Here is a 22,625-nt window from a genome sequence, read left to right as displayed (position 1 = left end):
ACCATACGCATACATAAAACTAATAGTTTATGCAATGTCTAAAGTTACATCATTGGGTTGACTGACTTTTCTGTACTTCGTTATTTTGAAAAATAGTTCTTGACCTGTGTGCAATGTTGTGCTCCAGCTGAAAGTTATTTTTCTAAACAATTTTGTGACATGAAAATGTAATTACTGATATATTTTACAAAGGATAATTCAGGCATATGATTCAGATGAAACCCTGAACAGGAGCAAGTGGGTTCATCTACCTCACCTGAAGTTGAGTTGCTGCTTTGAATTCGTTGTTAGCTGAGCATTATATGTAACCTGTACCATTAGAATTTATCTTTAAAAGTAATTTTCCTGGTATAGTAATTATATGAAACTGAGATAGGAATGTTCATTTTATACCTAAAAGTGAATTGGATTTGTGTCGTAGGATTTTCTTTACTAGCTGATTTCTGTTCTTTTAAACAAAGTTAATCACTGCGATGAGCCCTGATTGCCTGTGGATGCCTTTGTTAAGACTAAGATCGTAAAAAGATTTATAAAACAAGAGGCCATTCGGCCCACCATGCCCAAACCAGCTCTTTAATTGAGTATCCAGTTAGTCCCAAACTCCTCCTCTTTCCTCACAACAAAATAATATATAAATTTAAGATTTGAGCTCTGTTATAATGTTGTGCACAGATGTTTAATGTGAACAAATATATACAGGTTTGTGCTCTAGCCCCTAACGCTATACTGTGCCCTGCACCCATGCCAACATAACTACTGTCTACTTATCTGACCTTACGGGTCCTAACAGAATGCCTAGGTGGCTCCCCAGGCAGTCCCTGTCCTGGGCCTCGGCCACCACCTGCAAAGATTGCCCCAGGCTGTGGACATCATGGCCAAGACCTTCACCCCCAATGCCTCCACCGTGGACACCACCCACCCGTGCGGTGTTGGCCTGGGTGGGACGCATGGTCGGCGCGCCCTCCTGCTCCTGCACTCGATTGGACTCCTAAAACTGCATCAGCAGGTGCTGGATGCTCACCGACTACCCTTCATGCTGATCCCTGGATCAATGACTTCTGTCTGTGTCGGTGTCACCGACGTCGCTGCTCGCCACCTGGGGATGTGGTTGTGGTTGGGGTCGTTGACTGGGGACACCAGGAGGGCCCGCCTTATCACCAACTCCTGCAAGACACAAGATAAGACGCGTGATTGCATCGTGGGCCTGGGGTGTGCGATAGGAGTGGTGCTTGTATGGAGCTTGAGGTGGGGGAAGCGTGTCACAAATGCCATGGGGAACCACAACTCAGCAGGGTCTCACTTCTTCGCCGTGCCAACCTCCGCCCCGGCGAATGCCCTTTCTTCGGGCCCTCCGACCACATCAGTACCCTCTGTTGTGCTGCGGTGAGGGGCAACAGATCTGGCAGTCCCCCTCCAGTCTTCTCCCTCTCTCTGCGGTTGTGTGCAGCCTTCTCCGGGGTGGGGTGGGACGGTGGAAACAGAAAACGTATACTGTTAGATAGTTGACAACGCATGCAACCTAGAGGGGGGTGAGTAGCTGGTGGCTTCAACGGCCAGGGCACCCAGCATGTGGTGCAGTGTGGGTGTTTCGGCCGCCCTCCTGGTTGGGGGGGGGGGGGTGTTTACAAGTGTGTGGGACGGCGGTTGGTGCTAGGGGCACTTTACTTACCTGGCCACCCTGAGGAGGTTGTGCAGTTTCTTTCTGCACTGCTGGCTGGTCTGCGCGGTGTTGCCTACGGCACTGACTATCTCTGCCACCCGCGTCCAGGCCCAGCAAATAGCGGCAGCTGGCAGCCTACTTCCCACCCCGGGGTATCGGGTCGCCCGCCTCTCCTCCACGTTTACAGCAAGGTCTCGGGTTTGGCATCCGTAAATCTTGGTGCCGCTCTTCTTGCTGCCATCGTTTTGGCTGGGATGAGTGTGTGTGCGGAGTGCATTGTGTACATGTGGCTGTAGTTTGTCAGCCTCCTGAATGCCACTCCCGAATCCAGCGAATCAGACACTGTTTCTCATTGGAATCGATTGTGTTCCACGTGGTGCCGATGCAAGCCCCTTAACAGTTGCTGACTCGGTCCAGGTGCGGCACCTGTTTTTCTGTTGTAGAAGTCCACTAATCCTGCCCTGGCGTCAACACTTAATCTCAGGAACGGAGAATCCAGCCCAGTGTTTGTAAATTGAGGCTCCAGTACTACTGAACAGCCGGGGGTAGACCTTCACCAGCTTGCTCCTGTTTTACCAGCGCAATTCATCTGAAACCACCCGAAAGAGTATAAAAGATCTTGACGTTTTAAGCACGAGGTAGGTCAGGCCTATGAGGGGCATAGACAGAGTGGATAGTCAGTGGCTTTTCCCCAGGGTAGAGGGGTCAATTACTAGGGGGCATAGGTTTAAGGTGCGAGGGGCAAGGTTTAGAGGAGATGTACAAGGCAAGTTTTTTACACAGAGGGTAGTGGGTGCCTGGAACTCGCTGCCAGAGGAGGTGGTGGAAGTAGGGATGATAGTGACATTTAAGGTGCATCTTGACAAATACATGAATAGGATGGGAATAGAGGGATACGGACCCAGGAAGTGCATAAGATTTTAGTTTAGATGGGCAGCATGGTCGGCACGGTCTTGGAGGGCCGAAGGGCCTGTTCCTGTGCTGTACTTTTCTTTGTTCTTTGTAAACCCAGTTTCTGTGATCTTTGCCACTTAATTTTAAAAAACATCGTTTTCCCCATAAAACTGGCTATGCCCCCCAGAACAATAATGATGCATGGTAAGATTCTGCTTATTACTCCCATTTGAGGAGGCTTTCCTCATTGAGCTATTATTTAAGAGCATTGGTCGGCAGATTTTGAACATTTTTAAGCATTTAAGGAATAATTAATTCACGAAGAAATTGTCTGATGCACATCAGTGAAACTCCTCCTTTGTTGTATGATTCTAAATAAGCTTGCTATTTAACTCCTTTTGTATTTGTAGAATTGGAGGACTATAGTCCAATATCAATGAGCCTCAAATGAAACGGGGAAGTAGTTTTTCTTTTTGTAGCTTGTAGGTTCTTTTATCATTTTCAGTTATTTAGAATGCAGTTACTCGGGTGACATTGTTAAAAATGTTTATATTTGTGATAAACTCAATAACTGCATTCTTAAATCTTCAGCAGGTTATTGCCTTAAATACACCAAGAACTATTTTTTTGATGAAGGCCAAAAAGAAATTGCACCACCCAATTACATTGGTCCTTGGAAGACTTTACTTTTGTGATTATGCCAAGAGTTTGAGTGGAAACTTGAACCATGAACAATAACTTTGCTTTGGAAAACCAGCACCATTTGTGCTTCGGTGCATACTCTTACCCGATGCATACTCTATCTCTATATTTAAGGCAATAACCTGGTGCGAATTTAAAATATAAGCTTATCGTGAAAATAAGCATTTTTAACATTTTCCACTCCGTCACTTGAGTTTAAATAACTGAAAATAACTTTAAAAAGTCACAAAAGTCACAAGCTATGAAAAGAATCTGTTGACTAATTTCACTGCTGTACATTAGAGAATTTCTTAGTAAATTAAGTACACAATACTTAATCTTCCTTTGCACTTTAAAAAAAGCTTGTCAAGAAGGATGGGCAACAGGAACAAAGCTGCCACCAGCAGGAATGTAGGTGTACTGCAGCTTTTCTTCACAAATTCTACTGAACCCACTCCGTTGCCTTGAGGAAGATGTCTAACATGGTTCAAATTGCAAGTAAAGCTCTGCTAAATTTTTGCCTGACCAAAAGGGATAATTGCACAGAATATCAAGATATCTGTCCAACCTTACACTTCACATTATTCAACTCTCACCAGTTATATCCCATATGTATTCATTGTCTTAGTGGCAGAAGTATCCCTCAGAGAATTTAATGATCTATTTCAGTCCCTTTCTTTATAACCTTCAGTCTCTTTCAAAATAGTTACTCAGTTTCATTTTCGAAATGGGTAATTGGCATGACATTAACTACTACAGTTGAGAACGTATTTTACAAATCACAAAGAGTTTCCTTCTAATTTTAATATTCATTTGAGCTCATTGATATTGGACTACAGTCCTCCAATTCTACAAATGCAATAGGAGTTAAATAGCAAGCTTATTTAGAATCATACAACAAAGGAGGAGGCTATTTAGCCCATCTTGTCTGGTAAGCTATTCAATGAATCCAAAGACATGCAGGTTAGGTGGATTGGAAAGGTGTTGGGTGGGGTTGCGGGTTTGGGGCGGAGGTGTGGGCTTGGGTGGGGTGCTCTTTCCGGGAGCCGGTGCAGACTCGATGGGCCGAATGGCCTCCTTCTGCACTGTAAAGTCTATGTCTATGAATCTCACTCCCATTCTATTTCATGATAACTCTAATTTTAGTGAACTTGCTTGTGTCATCTTGCCTCTCCCCTTTTCCCCGTAAAAGTATATTCAGCTTTGCAACCCGCTTCACAACTTAGCTTTAACTCCCACAGCCATCCGTGTTTTTTTCCTTTAAACCGTACCGCTGTTTGCTAACAGCAGTAGCACACTGGGCTAAATCGCTGGCTTTTAAAGCAGACCAAGCAGGCCAGCAGCACGGTTCAATTCCTGTACCAGCCTCCCGAACAGGCGCCGGAATGTGCCGACTAGGGGCTTTTCACAGTAACTTCATTGAAGTCTACTTGTGACAATAAGCAATTTTCATTTCATTCATTTCATTTCATGAAACTTTGAATGTGGAATTCATTCTTCCTGCCCTTTAGTCAGAAGTAAATAACTTTTATCTATGTTTGTTGTAGCATAAGCCTCCCCACAAAATGTATTTTAAATTATTACTAATTACTCAGGCTTTGTGCCTCATCTCTCCATCTGGTACTTGCAGTCCATTATTGCTGATCCTTATAACTGAGGATATTATTCATTTACTGAATCAGTTCAGTCCGGTACACATTTAAATGTCACTCATTGAAGTCAGTGACCCTGCATATTCATTTTGTGTGTCTAGATGATGCATAGAAAAAGTATATGGGGGGAAAACGGGATTAGGCTATTAAATTGGATGACCAGCCCTGATCATAATGATTGGCGAAGCAGGCTCGAAGGGCCAAATGTCCTTCTCCTGCTCCTATTTTCTATGTTTCTATAATACGGGTGCTATAATATTTAGAATCTTTACACTTTTGGGGTACATTTTAATCCATTCATTAATATGAATGTTTTTTTTTTAAAATCAGTGTGCATATAGGGCTGATGCCCCACTTTATAGTCACAAACTTTTGCTAAAAGAAACAGATTAGAATATACCCCTTTGTAGTGTTATTGCTTCTTAAGCTCAGTCAGGCCTTTAATCAAATATATTATTTGTTCACCATTATTAACTGATTGCTAACTTTAAAGTATTTAGAAGTTGAATTTAATGACCATGAAATATAAATTGAATTTTAAAAAGGCTTCCCAATGAAAGGATGTATATGAGTAACTTGCAAATTTACGGTGAGAGGTACATGTGTTTAAATTGGCATGCTGTGTAGCGAAAGGAACTAAGATTACACTGAATTAATCTCTCTGAACTGTACTAAAGTAAGGATAAGACTATGGATTCTTCAACTCTAAATGTTTTTCCTAAATCTATTTCCAACTTGCACAATGTTGTGTCATCAATTGTGCTTTAGTTACTTAATACTCTATCCTAGAATATGAAACGTCAACAGCTGATGATGAAATCTTTTACAAAGCATCACAAACTGATGAGTGACTGTCAGAATGGTAGAGGTATGTAGCTTGCTTTCATTGATTTGGTATCTACTGAGTTTCTAAACTAATGTTTGCAGATTTTATGTATAATTAATTATATGCTCCAATTGTATTAATACTTTAGGTTTTGACCGACACCTGCTGGGTCTGCTGCTTCTAGCTAAACAGGAAGGTCTTGCTGCGCCAGAGCTCTATTCAGATCCTGCCTTTGCTAAAAGGTAATTTACGTTCCCTGTTTCACAGACTACAACAAAAATAACATGACTGTTACAGGTAAGATATAGGTTAGCTCACTGGATGCTTTCATGACAATTTGCTATTAAGTTTCTTTCTTCATTTCTTTTAACAGTGGTGGTGGAGGAAACTTTGTTCTTTCAACTAGCCTTGTTGGATATACTACAATCCTGGGTGCTGTCCTTCCTATGGTCCACAATGGCTATGGATTTTTCTACCGTATCCGAGATGACAGGTAACAATCATAATGTAGATTTAGGGTGTCTTTGGTACATGAGAAATGAGACATTTAAATGCATAGGAGAGTTCTTTATTCAGCAAAGGTCAGAGTCGGCAGACATTCGACGCTCCTTAAAACCTAACTGTGTATGTAGGATAGTGAAGAGGACACAAGGAGGCTGCAAAGGAACATAGGTTAAGTGAGTGGGCATAACCTGACAAATGGAGTATCATGTGGGAAAGTGTGTAATTTTCCATTTTGGCAGGAAAATTAAAAAAAAAATAGTATATTATCTGAATGGTGAGAGATTGCAGAGTTCGATGCAGAGAGGTCTGGATGTCCGAGGTCATGAATCGCAAAAGGCTACTATGCTAATCGAATGTTCTTGTTTATTGTGAGGGGAATTAAATACAAAAGTAGGGCCATGCTTCAGTTATACAGGACACTAGTGAGACAACATCTGGAGTACTGTGTACAGTTTTGGTATCTTTATTTAAGGAAGGATGTAAGTAAGTACTTTGAAATTAGATCAAAGATGGTTTATGAAACTATTACCTGGATTGGGTGGGGTGTCTTATGAGGAAAGGTTGGACAGGCTAGGCTTGTATCTCCTGGAGTTTAAAAGAGTAAGAGGTGGCTTGGTTGAAACATATAAGATTCTGAAGAGTCTTGACAGAGCCGATGTGGAGAGGATGTTTTCTCTGGTCGGAAAACTTGGAAGAAGGGGTCATCGTTTGTTGAAAAATAATGGGTTGCCCATTTAGAACCGAGATGAGGAGATTTTCTTTTCTCAGAAGGTTGAGAGCCTTTGGAACTCTCTTCCTCAAAAGGTGATGGAATCAAAGTATTTGAATATTTTAAGACGTAGGTAGATAGATTACTGATAAGCAAGGGGATGGTAGTTTATTGGGGCGACGCAGGATTGTGGAGTTGAAGTTACTATCAAACCAACCATGATCTTATTAAATGTGGAGCAGACCAAGTAGCCCACTCCTTCTCCTATTTAATGTGTTTGTATGTTTATCCAGTCTTTAGACCATCTGTCCTAATATCACCTTATGTCTTAATTATGCTTTATAATCCGGGAGTGCAGGAGGCGAAAGAGGCCGGTTTTCTGGCCTTTGCGTCCCTGGTAGCCCGGTGGAGGATTTTGCTACTATGGAAAGATGCGAAGCCCCCTAGTGTGGAAGCTTGGATCAATGACATGGCAGGGTTCATCAAGCTGGAGAGGATAAAGTTTGCCCTGCGAGGGTCTGTGCAAGGGTTCCTCAGGCGGTGGCAACCGTTCCTAGACTTTCTCGCGGAGCGTCAGGAGGTCAGCAGCAGCAGCAGCCCGGGGGAGGGGGGGTTCCTTTGGGGTGGCGTTTGGGTGAAGGTGGTCTTTTTTTCCCTATTTGTGTTCTTAAATGTTATGGGGGGTTATTGTATATGGGGAAAATCCAATGTATAATTTCTGCTTGTTGTGCTCTTGTTTTTTTCTTCTTGTTGGAGGGGGGGGTTTTGTTGAAAAATTTGAATAAATATATATTTTTTTAAATAATAAAATTATGCTTTACAATGTTCCTGCCATACGACATTTTATTATATGAGGTGCTTTGTAAATGCAAGTTGTTGAGAGATTCTTTTTTTTTCGTTCTCATAAGAATGAGAGGTAAATGGTATTTAGTATTCAGAAGACATATGCAATGTTGTAAAAGCAAACCATGTAATAACCATAGACTTAAATTCCATACATGTGGATAAATATGTGGCTGTGCAACATTTCCAAGTCTTCAATACAAGTTCAGATTCAGAATGGTGATTTTTTAAATATGTTTTATTTATGGGTTTAATTTGATGTCTTGGGCTATGGAGCTGTAGGCAGAAAAGTCAATCTAGGCATAAGGTACGGAGTATCTGGAATAGACACCATTGGGCCATATCTCTCTTTTTTAAAAATAAATTTAGAGTACCCAATTCATTTTTCCAATTAAGGGGCAATTTAGCGTGGCCGATCCACCTACCCTGCACATCTTTGGGTTGTGGGGGCGAAACCCACGCAAACATGGGGAGAATGTGCAAACTCCACACGGACAATGACCCAGAGCCGGGATCGAACCTGGGACCTCGGCGCCGTGAGACTGCAGTGCTACCACTGCGCCACCGTGCTGCCCTCTGGGGAATCTCTCTTAAGACATTCCCACGTACGGGTATACCCAGCAATTGTCCAGAAGGACTAGCTTCCCCTGGACAATAGCGCTGGGCTGGGATTTATGCAATAAAGCATCCAGCCACCACCCGTGTCCCGACCATACAGTTACAGAACTCTTACAGTTCTGAAGGTTCTGTCAAAAAAAATGGATGAAGTGGCTAGTTGCACATAGTTCAAACGGACATTTGTTCTCCATTTGGGAGACCATGGACGAGATTCTCCGTTGCCTGATGGCGATATCATAATCGGCGATCGGGCGGAGAATCCACTCCGACGCCCAAATCGAGGCCGGCGCGGGTCAGCCATGCTCCGGCCCCTCCAAAATGGCGTAATCGTGCCACACACCATTGCAGCAGCATTGGCGCGTCATCGGCCAGCCCTCCGATGGGCCGAGTACCCGACCGCGCAGGTGACATGTGGTCTCCGTGATCAGGAACCCGGCGTGATGGCTGCGGACTGTGTCAAGTGCCGCCGCACTTGGCCGGGATCCGTGTCGCTGGCCGGGGAGGCTTCCGCGAGGGCTGGGGGGGGGGGGGGGGGGGGGGGCAGGGGGTGGCCTGTGAGGTCACTGATGGCGGGTCGGGTCCACTCACAGCCGGTCCCATGTTGTACTGCGCAACCGCTGCAGGTTGTCGCCGTGCGCATGCGCGGCCACATATGCAGCCATTTTCCAGCCGTTTTTGACGCGGGAGCCGGGAGTTTCACCCGGCACAGCTGCAAGCCCCTCACCGGTCCCGGAATCGTAAAATGTCTGCGCTGAGAGCGCAAATCAAGAAGTGATTCCCAATCCTCAGCCGCGCAAATTTATGCATGGCAAAGATTGCGAGCGATTCCCGAGGGAATTCTGCTATCGAGCTGCCATTTTGAGCAGGCGGCCCAGGAGGTCCCGTGGCTGGCCACCTTTCCACATTGTGAATCAGCGCCTCCCTCCACATCAGCACCCGCCCTGGATTTTAATAAATGAGGACTCCCCAGAGAGACCCCTTAAATAGGAGGACCCCCCCCACACAAGACCCCCTAAATATCCTGATCTTTCCCTGACACCCGATTCTCTGCCGCATCGGGAACCCTGCTACCGGTGGCGGAGAATTTCTCCCATTGAAATTCACTAGTATGACTATAATTATGCTAGCTTTCTGAAGGTTTTTGCCCCCTTCTGACCCCTAACCATGTCTTGAACGATCCCTCACAGCCAGCTGATTCACCCATTAAATGCATAAATCTCATCTTTGTCGCATAAAATCACTAGGAAGAATGAAATAACAAATATTAATTTATATTTTGAGAGGTTGCAGATTCAATTTTCTTCATTTTTGTGAATATTATAAACGCAGTTACTGTGTTGTGGAATTGCACAATGCAGACCATAAGTCATTGGAGCAGAATTAGGCCACCCTGCCCATCGAGTCTGCTCCGCCATTCAATCATGGCTGATATTTTTCTCATCCCCATTCTCCTGCCTTCTCCCCATAACCCCTGATCCCCTTATTAATCAAGAACCTATCTATCTCCGTCTTAAAGACACTCAGTGATTTGGCTTCCACAGCTTCTGCGGCAAAGAGTTCCACAGATTCACCACCCTCTGGCTGAAGAAATTCCTCCTTATCTCTGTTTTAAAGTCCCTTTAGTCTGAGATGGTGTCCTCTGCTTCTAGTTTTTCCTACAAGTGGATACATCTTATCCACGTCCACTCTATCCAGGCCTCGCAATATCCTGAGAGTTTCAATAACATCCCTCCTAATCCTTCTGAACTCCAACGAGTACAGACCCACAGTCTCAATCGTTCCTTGTACAACAAGCTCTTCATTCCAGGGATCATTCTTGTGAACCTCCTCTGGACCCTTTCCAAGGCCAGCACATCCTTCCTTGGATATGGGGCCCAAAACTGCTCACAATACTCCAAATGGCGTGTGACCAGAGCCTAATACAACCTCAGAAGTACATCCCTGGTGTTGTATTCCAGCCCTCTCGACATGAATGCTAACATTGCATTTGTCTTTCTAACTGCCAACTGAACCTGCACATTAACCTTTAGAGAATCATGAACAAGGACTCCCAAGTCCCTTTGTGCTTCTGATTTCCGAAGCATTTTCCCATTTAGAAAATAGTCTATGTCTCCATTCCTCCTTCCAAAGTGCATAACCTCCTACTTTTCCACATTGTATTCCATCTGCCACTTCTTTGTTCACTCTCCTAGCCTTTCCAAGTACTTCTGCAGCCCACCGGCTTCCTCAATACTATCTGTCCCTCTACAGATCTTTGTATCATCTGCAAATTTAGCAACAGTGTCTTCAGTTCCTTCTTCTAGATCATTAACCGTTGTGCCTTACACTTCTTGCTATTCCTGAAACGGAAGCCAATCTTCGGCTCTAAAGGTGGGAGAGAACTAAGAGTCTGACCTCTATTTTCAGAATCCTAGTTCTCTACATAGTACCATAAAATGTTTTCCTGAACCATCCAGATTAAAACACCTTTTTAATTTAAATTTAGAGTACCTAATTCATTTTTTCCAATTAAGGGCCATTTAAGTGTGGCCAATCCACCTACCCTGCATATCTTTGGGTTGTGGGGCCGAAACCCACACACACACAGGGAGAATGTGCAAACTCCACAGGGACAGTGATCCAAAGCCGGGATCGAACCTGGGACTTCAGCACCGTGAGGCAGCAATGCTAACCACTGCACCACCGTGCTGTCCTCAGTTTAAAACCCCTAATTCCCTTTGGTGTGACCGAGGTCTGTGCCGGGGATGGGGTTGATTATGGCGGGGCATCATAATGTTGTGTGGCTTTTATCTGAGTTTCATGATGAAATTAATGTTCTTTTCTAACTCCAGGCATAAACTGGTGCCACTTTTGAAAAGTGAAGACCAAAATGCTCTTTTAAAAATGCAACATCTTTTCTCTTGTCCTAACAGGATTGTCGTAGCTTGTTCTGCCTGGAAGTCGTGTCCAGAGACTGATGCAGAAGAACTGTACCAGGGGCTAGCTCAATCTTTTCATGAAATGATCAAGTTGACAACAACAGCCCAGCTTTAAGCAGTGCCAAAAACAAACACACACTGCTACAATGTTCTAAAATGCTAATTCTTTACGTATTTGCATTAATATTGCAGTAATTAATGCACAATCTCCTGTGAAGTCTATGCTACAAACATTTACTTGAAGTAATAATGTTCTTTTTTGAATCACTACTTTGCAATATCAATGCAACATTTTTGAAACTATGCACAATACAATGCAAAAAATGCACATTTAAACCACAAAAAGTAAACTTAGAATAATTACAAAGGCAACTTTCACATCGTGTTTTTAGATTCAGCTTTCAATTGTGTGGAAAAGGAAAAAGCCACAAATAATTATTCATTTTAATTAACCCTTGACTGAACTATTCCATCTATTTCATAGAAACAGTTTTTGGATCTAGGATTCTGAAAATAGGAGTCAGACTCTTAATGTCTAGAGTTTTAAAGAAAAATGTTATGATGTGTAAAAATGAAGTTAGGATTTATTTAATATTCAGTATGTAAGGTAGAACATCAATATTGAACTAATCTTCGAATTGTTTTACCCGGTTTTACAATTTTGCTTAATTCTGTAATATCCATTGGATAACTACCAAGATAAAACATTGTCAAGAAGCTGACTACGGTGATTGCTGCCCATTCTAAAGAAAGAGATTCACACACAACAGATTGAAATGTGTCCAGGGCCTGCAAGGTTGTTAGTAGCCTATTGGTACAGGTTCGACATGCAACAAGCAAGAATGAGCAAAGTAACTAATTATTAATCAAATGTGAATTTTTTTTGTCAGTTGAACAAAATTAAAATATGCTATCTTACATTACCTGCGAAAGATTGATTTAATTCAAGATGGATAACAGATCCGGTGACAAATCCATAAAATCCCTACAGTGCAGAACAAGACCATTCCGCCCATCGAGTCTGCACCAGCCCTCCGAAAAAGCACTCTACCTAGGCCCACTCCCCTGCCCTATCTCTATAACCCCACCTAATCTGCATATCTTTGGATTTTGGGAGAAAACTGGAGCAACCGGAGGAAATCCATGCAAACATGGGGAGAACCTACAAGCTCCACAGAGATGGTTAACCAAGGCCTGAATCGAATCTGGGTCTCTGGCGCTGTGAGGCAGCAATGCTAACCACTGTGCCACCATACCATTTAGCATCAATTTTATTTTCCCAGTTATCACAGTTTGCCTTTTGTTTTTGAGGTGTATCAAATGTTTTACTTCCTTTTTTACCTCTTTTACCTCACTGCACATAATGTCCATTGGAAGCAGCAAGATTATTTTCAAAAAGGATTTAGCAGCTAGTGAGAGATTCCCACATTCTGCAGGTCAGCTGTGTTTCATCTGATGTTAATACTTAAAGCTGGCAAGTGAAACCCATCTGAGTCCCTGCTGTTTAGTTTTTTGCTTTTGAACAGTATTCCTTTTCACTATGATATTTCCCCAAACTAATACCCAGTTCTGCCTATATCTGGCAAATTTGACTTCACTGTTTCATTGCCTTCATTCCCTTTCACTAGATTTTCTTTTGTATAATTTGCCTCTTAATTTGGACCTGTTCTGGTTTTTGTTTGCTTGCATTTCCTTTGACCCTTTCCTTCCTTGTTTAAATGACTTATCCGTATTTGCCCATCATTCTAGCTAGTTGGCGCTCTTCCTGTTAAGAAGTAACCTGCTGCATAAGAACTCCTCCTTTTTCCAAAATTGATGCGAGGGTCCCCTGAAACACCATTGAGCAATGTGTTGAGCTTCCAAATCATCTTATCTGCAACGCAAACTGGAGGAACAACATCTCATCTTCCGGTTAGGCAAGTTACAGCCTTCCGGTCTCATTTCATTTTAACTGTCTTTTACCATTTCTTTCTTTCTTAATATATATTTAATTCTCCCCCCCCAATCTTATCCACCTTTCCTTCATCTTTCTCCTCTTTGCTTCCCCCTTCCCCTCCCCCCACATCTACAGTTCATCCTCTGATGTTAGTTTCCTGCTGTTTGACCTTTCACATCTTTTGTCCTCTCTGGGGACTGCCATTAGCACTCTTTCGCCTTGGTTTCTGTGACCATTAGCACCCGGCTTCCCTGGGTTTCTGTGGCTATGACTTATCTTTCATTCTCATAGATTATCATAGAATTTACAGTGCAGAAGGAGGCCTTTCGGCCCACCGAGTCCGCACCGGCTCTTGGAAAGAGCACCCTACCCAAGGTCAACACCTCCACCCTATCTCCATAACCCAGCAACCCCACCCAACACTAAGGGCAATTTTGGACCCTAAGGGCAATTTATCATGGCCAATCCACCTAACCTGCACATCTTTGGACTGTGGGAGCAAACCGGAGCACCCAGAGGAAACCCACGCACACACGGGGAGGATGTGCAGACTCCGCACAGACAGTGACCCAAGCCAGAATCGAACCTGGGACCCTGGAGCTGTGAAGCAATTGTGCTATCCACAATGCTACCGTGCTGCCCCATATTCTCACTCCACAATATAAATATTTCCCACTTTCTCTGTCTGTTAGCTTTGACAAAGAGTCATCAGACTCAAAACATTAGCTCTTTTCTCTCCCGACAGATGCTGCCAGACTTGCTGAGATTTTCCAGCATTTTCTCTTTCGTTTCAGATTCCAGCATCCGCAGTAATTTGCTTTTATGCTTTCATCTTATCCTTCCCTATTCTAACATGTAGCAAGGGACCAATCTAAAGATTTTCACCCTTGAAGTCCTGCTCCTAAATCTGTTTTGTATCTCCTTTTGCAGGTTTTATCATTGACTCCCTTTCCTTAATCTGCATACTGTCCAAAATGTCCTTCCCGCTCCCAACTGGGAGACAAAGCACCTGGGGCTCTTTAGACTACAAGAAAATGCACCTGCTCTCTAACTATAAATAATTACTGTGAAAAGCCCCTACAGGACTCTCCTATTGGTGTTGCATTTCTAACTGAATTACTAATCTTTCTCTCTCTACACTAAAAAAGACTGGATTTGAACCCTCTTTATTACTTACCAAAAATAAATGTATGCATATTCTGCTCCTATACTGAAAGAATGTTTCACAGAAGAGTACATGAACAAAGTGGAAATAGGCAGTACTTCCTCATGAAGAATAAATTGACCTTTAACAATAATGGATCTCCAGTGGTACTGCTTACAGTTTCAGATCATGCTGATTTGTATAACAAATAATGCTTCTTTTGTTAGAAAATAAAATGGATCGTCTGTAGCAATGGTCACAGAGTTGTATATATGGGTGTTAGCCGAGTTTGGGTTGGTGGTTTACTGGTCAGTGAAGGTTGTACGAGATTTGAATCATGGAATAAATAAACTATAAAGTAAGAATGTTTTGGAAAGAACAAAATGCTGTGTACAGGCTTGCAACAGCCAATAAAAGGAATAGACCAGGGATGGCAGTTAGTAAAAAGGACAGGATTGGTGCAGGCAAAAGTATAAAACAACATTGGCTTCATTACTAAAGAGCAGTACTCTTTTAACAATTAATCATTTGCAAGTCCCCTTCCAAGCCACTCGCCGTCTTGAATTGGAAATATATTACTGTTCCTTCACTGTCACTGGGTGAAAATTCTGGAACTCCCTAACAGCGCTGCGGGTGTATATACACGACATGGACTTTGGTTCAAGAAGGCAGCTCACCACCACCCTCTCCCCGGGGGCAGTTAGGGACAGGCAATTAATGATCGCCTTGTCAGCAATGTTGACAACCCAAAATTATTTATTTTTCAAAGTGGGGTAAAGAGCTTGTGAAGAAAAGAGTTATAGAAATTGCTGTGACATGCTTTCTGGGTAGAGTTCAGTTTTAATGACACCATGTATGCCTAAATAGATGATATTGATGCTGCCATGTGATTCCCGCTGGCCCAGCTCTCAAATGCATCTTCGATGGCATTATGTCTAAGCACCTGATAATTTGTTTCCCTTCAGTCCGGATGAAATGATCAATCGAACACCAAGTCACTTCAACGTACTTTTATTCACGGCCGGGGCTGCACCACCGTATTTCGGGGAGGTACAGTAGCAAGCCAAAATTAATACATCAACAGTAGCTTATATGCAATATATGACACTGTTCCTTTTCTGAGGACGGCCCCCTTAGAGGAGGCCTAAATTACGGCATTCTGTTGCTCTCAGCTAAGTTATAATTATCTTTAGAATTAGGACCCATTCCCAAGGCTGTATCTTGTTATTGCAAACTGTCTAGTGCAAACGCAGAAGCGATTCATCTCGAAAGTCACGTACACAGTTACAAAGCCTCGACATTCCAGTTTACGCAAAGCTCTATTTGACATTCCATTATCCATCAAGCTCTATTCTATCTTGAGCCAAACTCTCACACCTACCCATGCTTATTTTTGATATAGATGATACATTTGCTATATTTGAATCTGCAGCTGCATGTAAGAACTTCCTTACAAACCTTAAAGGGCTTCATCATTCACCTTTGAAATAGAGCAGTCAAATGAGATCCCCTTCCTCAACACGCTATTTGAACAATTTTCCATTGGATTCTCTACTAATGTGTGCCGCAAGCCTACCGTCACTGGTCATTACACACTTTGGGATTGCTACAGTTCCACATGCAAAAGAGTGGCCTTATTGGCAACTTAGTAAATTGGGCCTGAGCCATTTTCACATTGTGCAACCCTGATTCTGAAATAGGGAACATCAAAGCCATCCTGTGGGATAATGGCTACTCTGATCAGATCATTGCTCTGCACCTCGCATAAACTCATGAATGGGCCTAAGGCATCATGGGCAGCACGGTAGCACAGTGGATAGCACTGTAGCTTCACAGCGCCAGGGTTCCAGGTTTGATTTCCCGCTGGGTCACTGTCTGTGCAGAGTCTGCACGTTCACCCTGTGTCTGCATGGGTTTCCTCCGGGTGCTCCGGTTTCCTCCTACAGTCCAAAGACGTGCAGGTTAGGTGGATTGGCCATGCTAAAAAAATTGCCCTTGATGTCCAAAAAAGGTTGGGAGGGGTTATTCTGTTACGCGGATAGGGTGGAAGTGACAGCTTAAGTGGGTCGGTGCAGACTCGATGGGCCGAATGGCCTTCTGCACTGTATGTTCTATCTTCTATTTTTGCTCCTAAAAAATGCCCCATCTACCACAAATGACCCTGGAAGGATAAAGTGTCTCAAAATTTGGGCTAATAACAGCTAGCATTGCATGTTATTATTATGCAGGAGCAACACAAGTGGGATTCTTCACGAACAGGATGCTGCTGACAAGCCAAAAATATGTTTTGCCGACCACACAAATGAGTAATGTGGTATAAGAATTTCAGCGCCAGTGTGATGTTGGGTATGCAGACTGTATATCCCGAAGATTGGTGGATTGTATCACGGCCCATTAGCTGTTCACAACAGGCAAAGTACTGACTGTACTCAACCAATCGGCGCTTGCAAAACTCAAAGCGCAGTGTCCAACATTAGATGTGATTCCGCATTTGGACAATATCTGCTAAACAATCCTGATTATGAAGATTACACTGAAAGCCAATTTAAGATTGCCAGATGGGTTTACAGTATGGCTCACTTAAGCATGCTAGAAGCCACATATGTTTACAAACGTGGCCCTCCCTACGGAAGGAACATATCCACACATTGCACCTATTTCATCCAAACAAATGGTTATGGAACAGTCATTCATTCACTGGTTCATTCCCCAGAGCAATGCCTCGACCAATCAGATTTGAGATGCCCGGTTTTAATTTGAACAAAGCTGGGCGGCTAACTGCTTCATGCTGCAGTCTCCAAGGCAACCAATGGTCAGCACCCTCATCTCGTGCAGTACAAATTGTTGTTCCCCCATTACAGTTTGGTAATTTCTTGCAAGACAAAGCTTAGGTAGTATGTCTTTTTTTTTAGCAATTCTTGATTCCTGCATTACCAAACAATTTAAATAAATATATAAATATTTGGTTATTTTCTAACCGTAAATGTATTTTATAAATTTGTATTTTCTGAATTACTTGTAAATCATTTCACAGTTTGGATTAGTTACTTGAACTGAAAGATTTACATGCGCAAATCAACCTGCCAATGCTGAACATAAATTTGATAGTAATCAACTTTCTTCAATTTGTTCTTATGATTTAGAAATCAAGTTTGCACAAATAAGTTATTACATTGTGGCAATGTTTTTGGTTGAGTTGTTTCAAAGTTAGTTTTTTTAAATTTAATTTCACCCATGTGGACTAAATTCAAAATAAAGTAATATCCTATCTCTAATATTTGTAGTTATGCAGTTGCCTTGTGTTACTTTGTAGCTCACTTATGCCATGAGTAAGAAGTTTGTGGGTTTAAATCCTACTCCCCGCTCAAAATCTAGGCAGATGCTTCAACGTGATACTGAAGAAGTGTTGCACTATTCAAGGTGGTCTTTTTTTTGGGATGAGAGGGCGGCATGGTGGCACAGTGGTTAGCACAGCTGCCTCACAGCGCCAGGGACCTGGGTTCAATTCCGGCCTCGTGTGACTGCAGTTTGCATGTTCTCCCCATGTATGCGGGGGTTTCCTCCAGGTGCTCTGGTTTCAATGCAGACTCAGTGGGCTGAATGGCCTCCTGCACTGTAGGGATTCTGTGATTCTATGTGACACCAAGGCCCGTTTTTCCCTCTTGGATTCTCGTAAAAGATCGCATCGTACTATTTCAAAGAAACACTTATGGGGAACATGATGAGCCAAATGGCCTCTGGAATTCTGGAAATGTCATTATTTCTAGTTTTTTTATCTGGAGTCTTGGCCAATATTTATCTCCCAACCAGAATCACAAAGTAAATTACTTGGTCATTATCACATTGCTGTGTAATCTACCTTGTGCGCAAATTAGTTGTTGCTTATCCTACTTTATACCAGTGACATTTCAAATTAACTTCATTGTGTAATGCTTTGGGACATCCTCTGGTGAGGAAAAGCCCTTTATATTAATCTCTGAATTACTTAAGCTCACTCTTCAATCAAGACGCTAACAGAGAGATTCCCTTCCAAAGTATATGCAATTTATTTTTCAAACTTCTCCCTTCAGTTCTGAATACAAGACATGTTTGACTTGAAATATTAATTCTGTTTTGTTCTTCACTGAAGCTGCCAGACATGCTGAGTATTTCCGGTATTTTGTTTTCATTTCAGGGGCTGTTTAGCACAGGGCTAAATCGCTGGCTTTGAAAGCAGACCAAGGCAGGCCAGCAGCACAGTTCAATTCCCGTATCAGCCTCCCCGAACAGGCGCCGGAATGTGGCGACTAGGGGCTTTTCACAGTAACTTCATTTGAAGCCTACTTGTGACAATAAGCGATTTTCATTTTCATTTCAGATATCTGGCATTCGCAGTATTTTGTTTTAGCTCATTCTTTGGATCTGGGTGTTGCTGCTATTTGTTGCCCATTCCTAATTGACCCTGAGACTATGATGAAGATGTGTGTTAATCTCTAGCTTGCTCAGAAATGTGCCACTTCAGTAACCTTCTAAATAACTTCATTTTGAGATGAATGTCGTACCTCCATCAGTATATCTATACTGAAGGTCAATAAAGGGATAGGGGAAATAGGTGAGCTTATTACTATTAGGAAATATTTCCAAAGTGGCTTCACAGATGCAGTCAGATTCAAAGGGTGCGATCTGGCCACACAGTGCCTGAAAAGCAGCTCGCCACAGTGCACCGTGGCCGGTGAAAGCGGGGAGACCCTGCTCCTGTGAACAACCTGGCTCGCAATGCCTCATGAGATTCAACACAATGAGCGGGATAGGTTTTGGCAAATCTTCATATTAGAGCAAGGCAGTAAACCTTACTCAAATGTGCAGATTTCCACGGTGACTGAGGCTTTCGGATTCAGTCCCTTCACCTCAGGCAAGCGCTGTTTGGTACTGGTCCCCACAAACAGGGACCAGATGAAATGGCACTCAGGGTCTCCAAGGGATCGGATGCTGCCAGCTGCATGTAAAGGTGGTGCCCTGGCACTGCCCAGGTGGCACTTTCCAGTTGACACTGCCAAGGTGCCATGCTGACATTTTCTGCAGGTGCGCGATCAGGTCGGGGTTGCCCAGTGTGGGTGTTGGTGGGTGCATGGGGGGCTGGGGACCCTCCCATCTCCCATGTTGCGTTCAGGCTGGAGGGAGGTCAGGGATTTATTTTTTGTGGGCCTCTGAGATCAGCATACCATTTTAAAATGGGGTCCCGATCTCGTGCTACAATATGGAGTTCTGATGAGCGGAGCATGATCAGTGTAACTTGGCAGTGTCACTTCAATTCAGCCATCTTGTTGAAAATTCCAGCTTTTCGGTTCAATGCCCAGGAGAGCATGTGATGAGGACCCGTGTGCCGTGATCTCAGCTCTGACATTTAAAAGGACAATGCAGAGATGCAATTTAGAGGATTTGGAAATGGAAAGAGAACAGAAAGTTCCAGAATGAATTTAAGATGGTCAAAGGCTGCATCCCAGTTCATTCAGACTGAGGTGCTGAAGGGAGATGCTGTTTCTTAACAATAAAAGGTGGGATATAGTGGCAAAAACAACAGCGTCCAGGTTCGATATTACCCAGGATATGTGCAACAATAAAACAGTTTAATGATCTGACAGGATTATGAAAAGTGTACAGTGCACATTGACTAAATCCATTAAAGGCAATGAATATTGGAAAAGTCTACTGGTTGGAGTCATACCTAGCACAAAGGAAGATGGTTGAGGTTGTTGAAGGGCAAGGAGTTTCCTCGGGTATTTCCTAGGCCCAACTGATGGCAGCTGTTTAATCAATTACCTTTCCTCCATCTTGAAGGTCAAATAATAGTAATAGTGCGAGGTAATCAGCACCATTAGTGACTTCTCACTAAAGCAGTCCATATACATATGCAGCAATACCTGGACAATAGTCAGGCATAGGCTGATAAGTGCTAAATAACATTTTTTTAAAAAAATGTTTTTTATTGGATTTTTGAAAAGTATATTTGCCGTTATGTACGCAGGATATGACATATATATCGATGTAGAAGGGAAGGGCACACACACAAATCACAAAGGGAGAGTAAAAAACAAACGGTAACAACATGAGAGAAATAAAGTAACTGGTAGGGTATAATGCACCCACCCAGCCGCAGCAACTCTGTACATTTGGCTAAATTATTTACACACACAAGTAGGCAGCTGTTTGTGCCGGAGAGAAAATTCCAGAGGTCAATCCTCGAATGAGCCTGATGCTGGTGTGGCCCCTTGCTTCTCCCAGACTGATTTTGTGCCGTTGTCGTCTCGTGCTCACTACCGCTTCAGCCGGCCCTCCCGTCTTCCGCCCGGATTCTCCTCTTTCTCTGTTCCTGTGGATGCCAAGTTAGTTTACGTTTCCCTGCCTTCCCCCCCCCCCCCCCCCCCCCACACCTCCCTGGCTCTCTATTGTTCCCTGTCTCTTCCCTCCTCTCTGGCTACCAGGCTATTCTGCTAGTTTGTTGGCCACAAACAGGTCCCGGAACAATCGGGTGAATGGCTCCCAAGTTCTGTGGAAGTCGTCGCCTGACCCTCGGATGGCGAATTTGATTTTCTCCATTTGGAGAGATTGCGAGAGGTCGGACAGCAAGTCTGCAGCTTTGGGTAGTGCAGCTGACCGCTGCCGAACAGGATTCTATGGCGGGCGATCAGGGAGGCAAAGGCAAGGGCGTCTGCCCTCCTCCCCAGGCTGGTCTGAAACCCCGAATACTGCCACTTTCGGGCATGGCTCCACCCTCAGCCCCATCACTTTGGACATTGCCTCGAAGAAGGCTGTCCGGTATTCCACAAGTCTGGAGCAGGACCAGAACATGTGGGCGTGGTTGGCCGGGCCTCCTTGGCACCGTTCACATCTATCCTCCACCTCCGGAACCTACTCATACGGGTTCTTGTTGAGTGGGCTCTATGTACCACTTTCAGTTGCGTCAGGCTGAGCCTCGCGCACGTGGAGGTGGAGTTGACCCTATGCAGTGCTTCGCTCCAGAGTCCCCACCCTATTTCGATCCCCAGGTCCTCCTGCCATTTCATTCTTGTTGCGTCCAGTACGGTGTCGGCCCCTTCTACCAGTCGGTCATACATGTCGCTACAGTTTCCTTTCTCTAGTATGCTTGCGTCCAGTAACTCCTCCAGTAATGTCTGTCGTGGCGGTTGTGGGTAAGTCCTTGTCTCCTTTCGTCGGAGGTTTTTGAGTTGCAGGTACCTTAGCTCGTTCCCCCTGGCTAGCTGGAATTTCTCTGTCAGTTCGTCCAGTGTTGCGACCCTGCCATCTGTGTATAGGTCCCTGACTATCAGTTCCCCCCCCCCCCCCCCCCCCCCCGTCCTGTCCCCACCTTTTGAAGGTGGCGTCAGTCAGCGCTGGTGTGAACCTATGGTTGTTGCAGATGGGAGCTTTGTCCGACATTTTGGTCAGGCCAAATTGCTGCCGTAGTTGGTTCCAGGACTGGAGGGTGGCTATCATCACCGGGCTGCTGGTGTGTTTTTTGGGTGGGGATGGGAGTGCCGCCGTGGTGAGGGCCCGGAGGGAGATCCCCTTGCAGGAGGCCTCTTCCGCGCGCACCCACTCGGCTTCTGGCTCCTTGATCCATCCCCTTATTCGCTCGGCCGTTGCCGCCCAGTGGTAGAATTGTAGGATTGGGAGGGCTAGCCCTCCCCTTGATTTTGTTTTTTGTAAGACCTTCTTTGGGATCCTAGCATTCTCTGCACCCCCCCCTTATAGGAACACCATGATTAGGTTGTCTCGTGCTTCAAAAAAGGCCTTGGGGATGTAGATCGGGATGGATCTGAATAGGAAGAGGTACCTGGGCAGCACGTTCATTTTGATCGTCCGGACTCTCCCCGCGAGGGAGAGTGGGAGTGTGTTCCATCTTTGCAGGTCCTTTTTTACTTTGTCTGTCAGACTGGTGAGGTTCCATTTGTGGATCCCTTTCCAGTCATGGGCTATTTGGATACCCAGGTAGCGGAATTTGTGTCGGGCTTGTTTAAACGGCAGTCCCGTTCGTGCTGCCCCACCTACTTGTGGGTGTACCCGGAAGATCTCGCTTTTGCTCATGTTGTGTTTGTAGCCTGAGAAGGCACCAAACTCTTCCAGGAGCGCGATGATTCTGTCCATGCTGCTTTGTAGGTCTGAAATGTAGAGGAGCAGGTCATGTGCATAGAGTGGGACTCTGTGCTCTCTGCCGCCCCTTTGGATCCCCCTCCAGCTTTTTGCCGCTCTGAGCGCAATTG

At 44.1% G+C, this 22,625-nt stretch overlaps 1 protein-coding gene across 4 annotated transcripts in view; it reads left to right on the top strand.

The window, feature by feature from the left end:
- crot (carnitine O-octanoyltransferase) overlaps positions 1–12,223 on the top strand; it is a 60,049-nt gene extending 47,826 nt beyond the window's left edge. For all 4 annotated transcript variants that reach the window (XM_072508651.1, XM_072508650.1, XM_072508653.1 and 1 more), the window contains 4 exons: positions 5,677–5,755; positions 5,862–5,955; positions 6,087–6,206; positions 11,300–12,223. In XM_072508651.1, coding sequence (XP_072364752.1) covers positions 5,677–5,755; positions 5,862–5,955; positions 6,087–6,206; positions 11,300–11,420 — 414 coding nt within the window. In that variant the 3' untranslated portion in view covers positions 11,421–12,223. The remainder of the gene's footprint in view (positions 1–5,676; positions 5,756–5,861; positions 5,956–6,086; positions 6,207–11,299) is intronic.
- The last annotated feature ends 10,402 nt before the right edge of the window (positions 12,224–22,625 follow it).

The sequence above is a fragment of the Scyliorhinus torazame genome, chromosome 6, assembly GCF_047496885.1.
Source record: "Scyliorhinus torazame isolate Kashiwa2021f chromosome 6, sScyTor2.1, whole genome shotgun sequence".
Taxonomy (NCBI): domain Eukaryota; kingdom Metazoa; phylum Chordata; class Chondrichthyes; order Carcharhiniformes; family Scyliorhinidae; genus Scyliorhinus; species Scyliorhinus torazame.
This window is presented reverse-complemented; position numbering and strand designations above follow the sequence as displayed.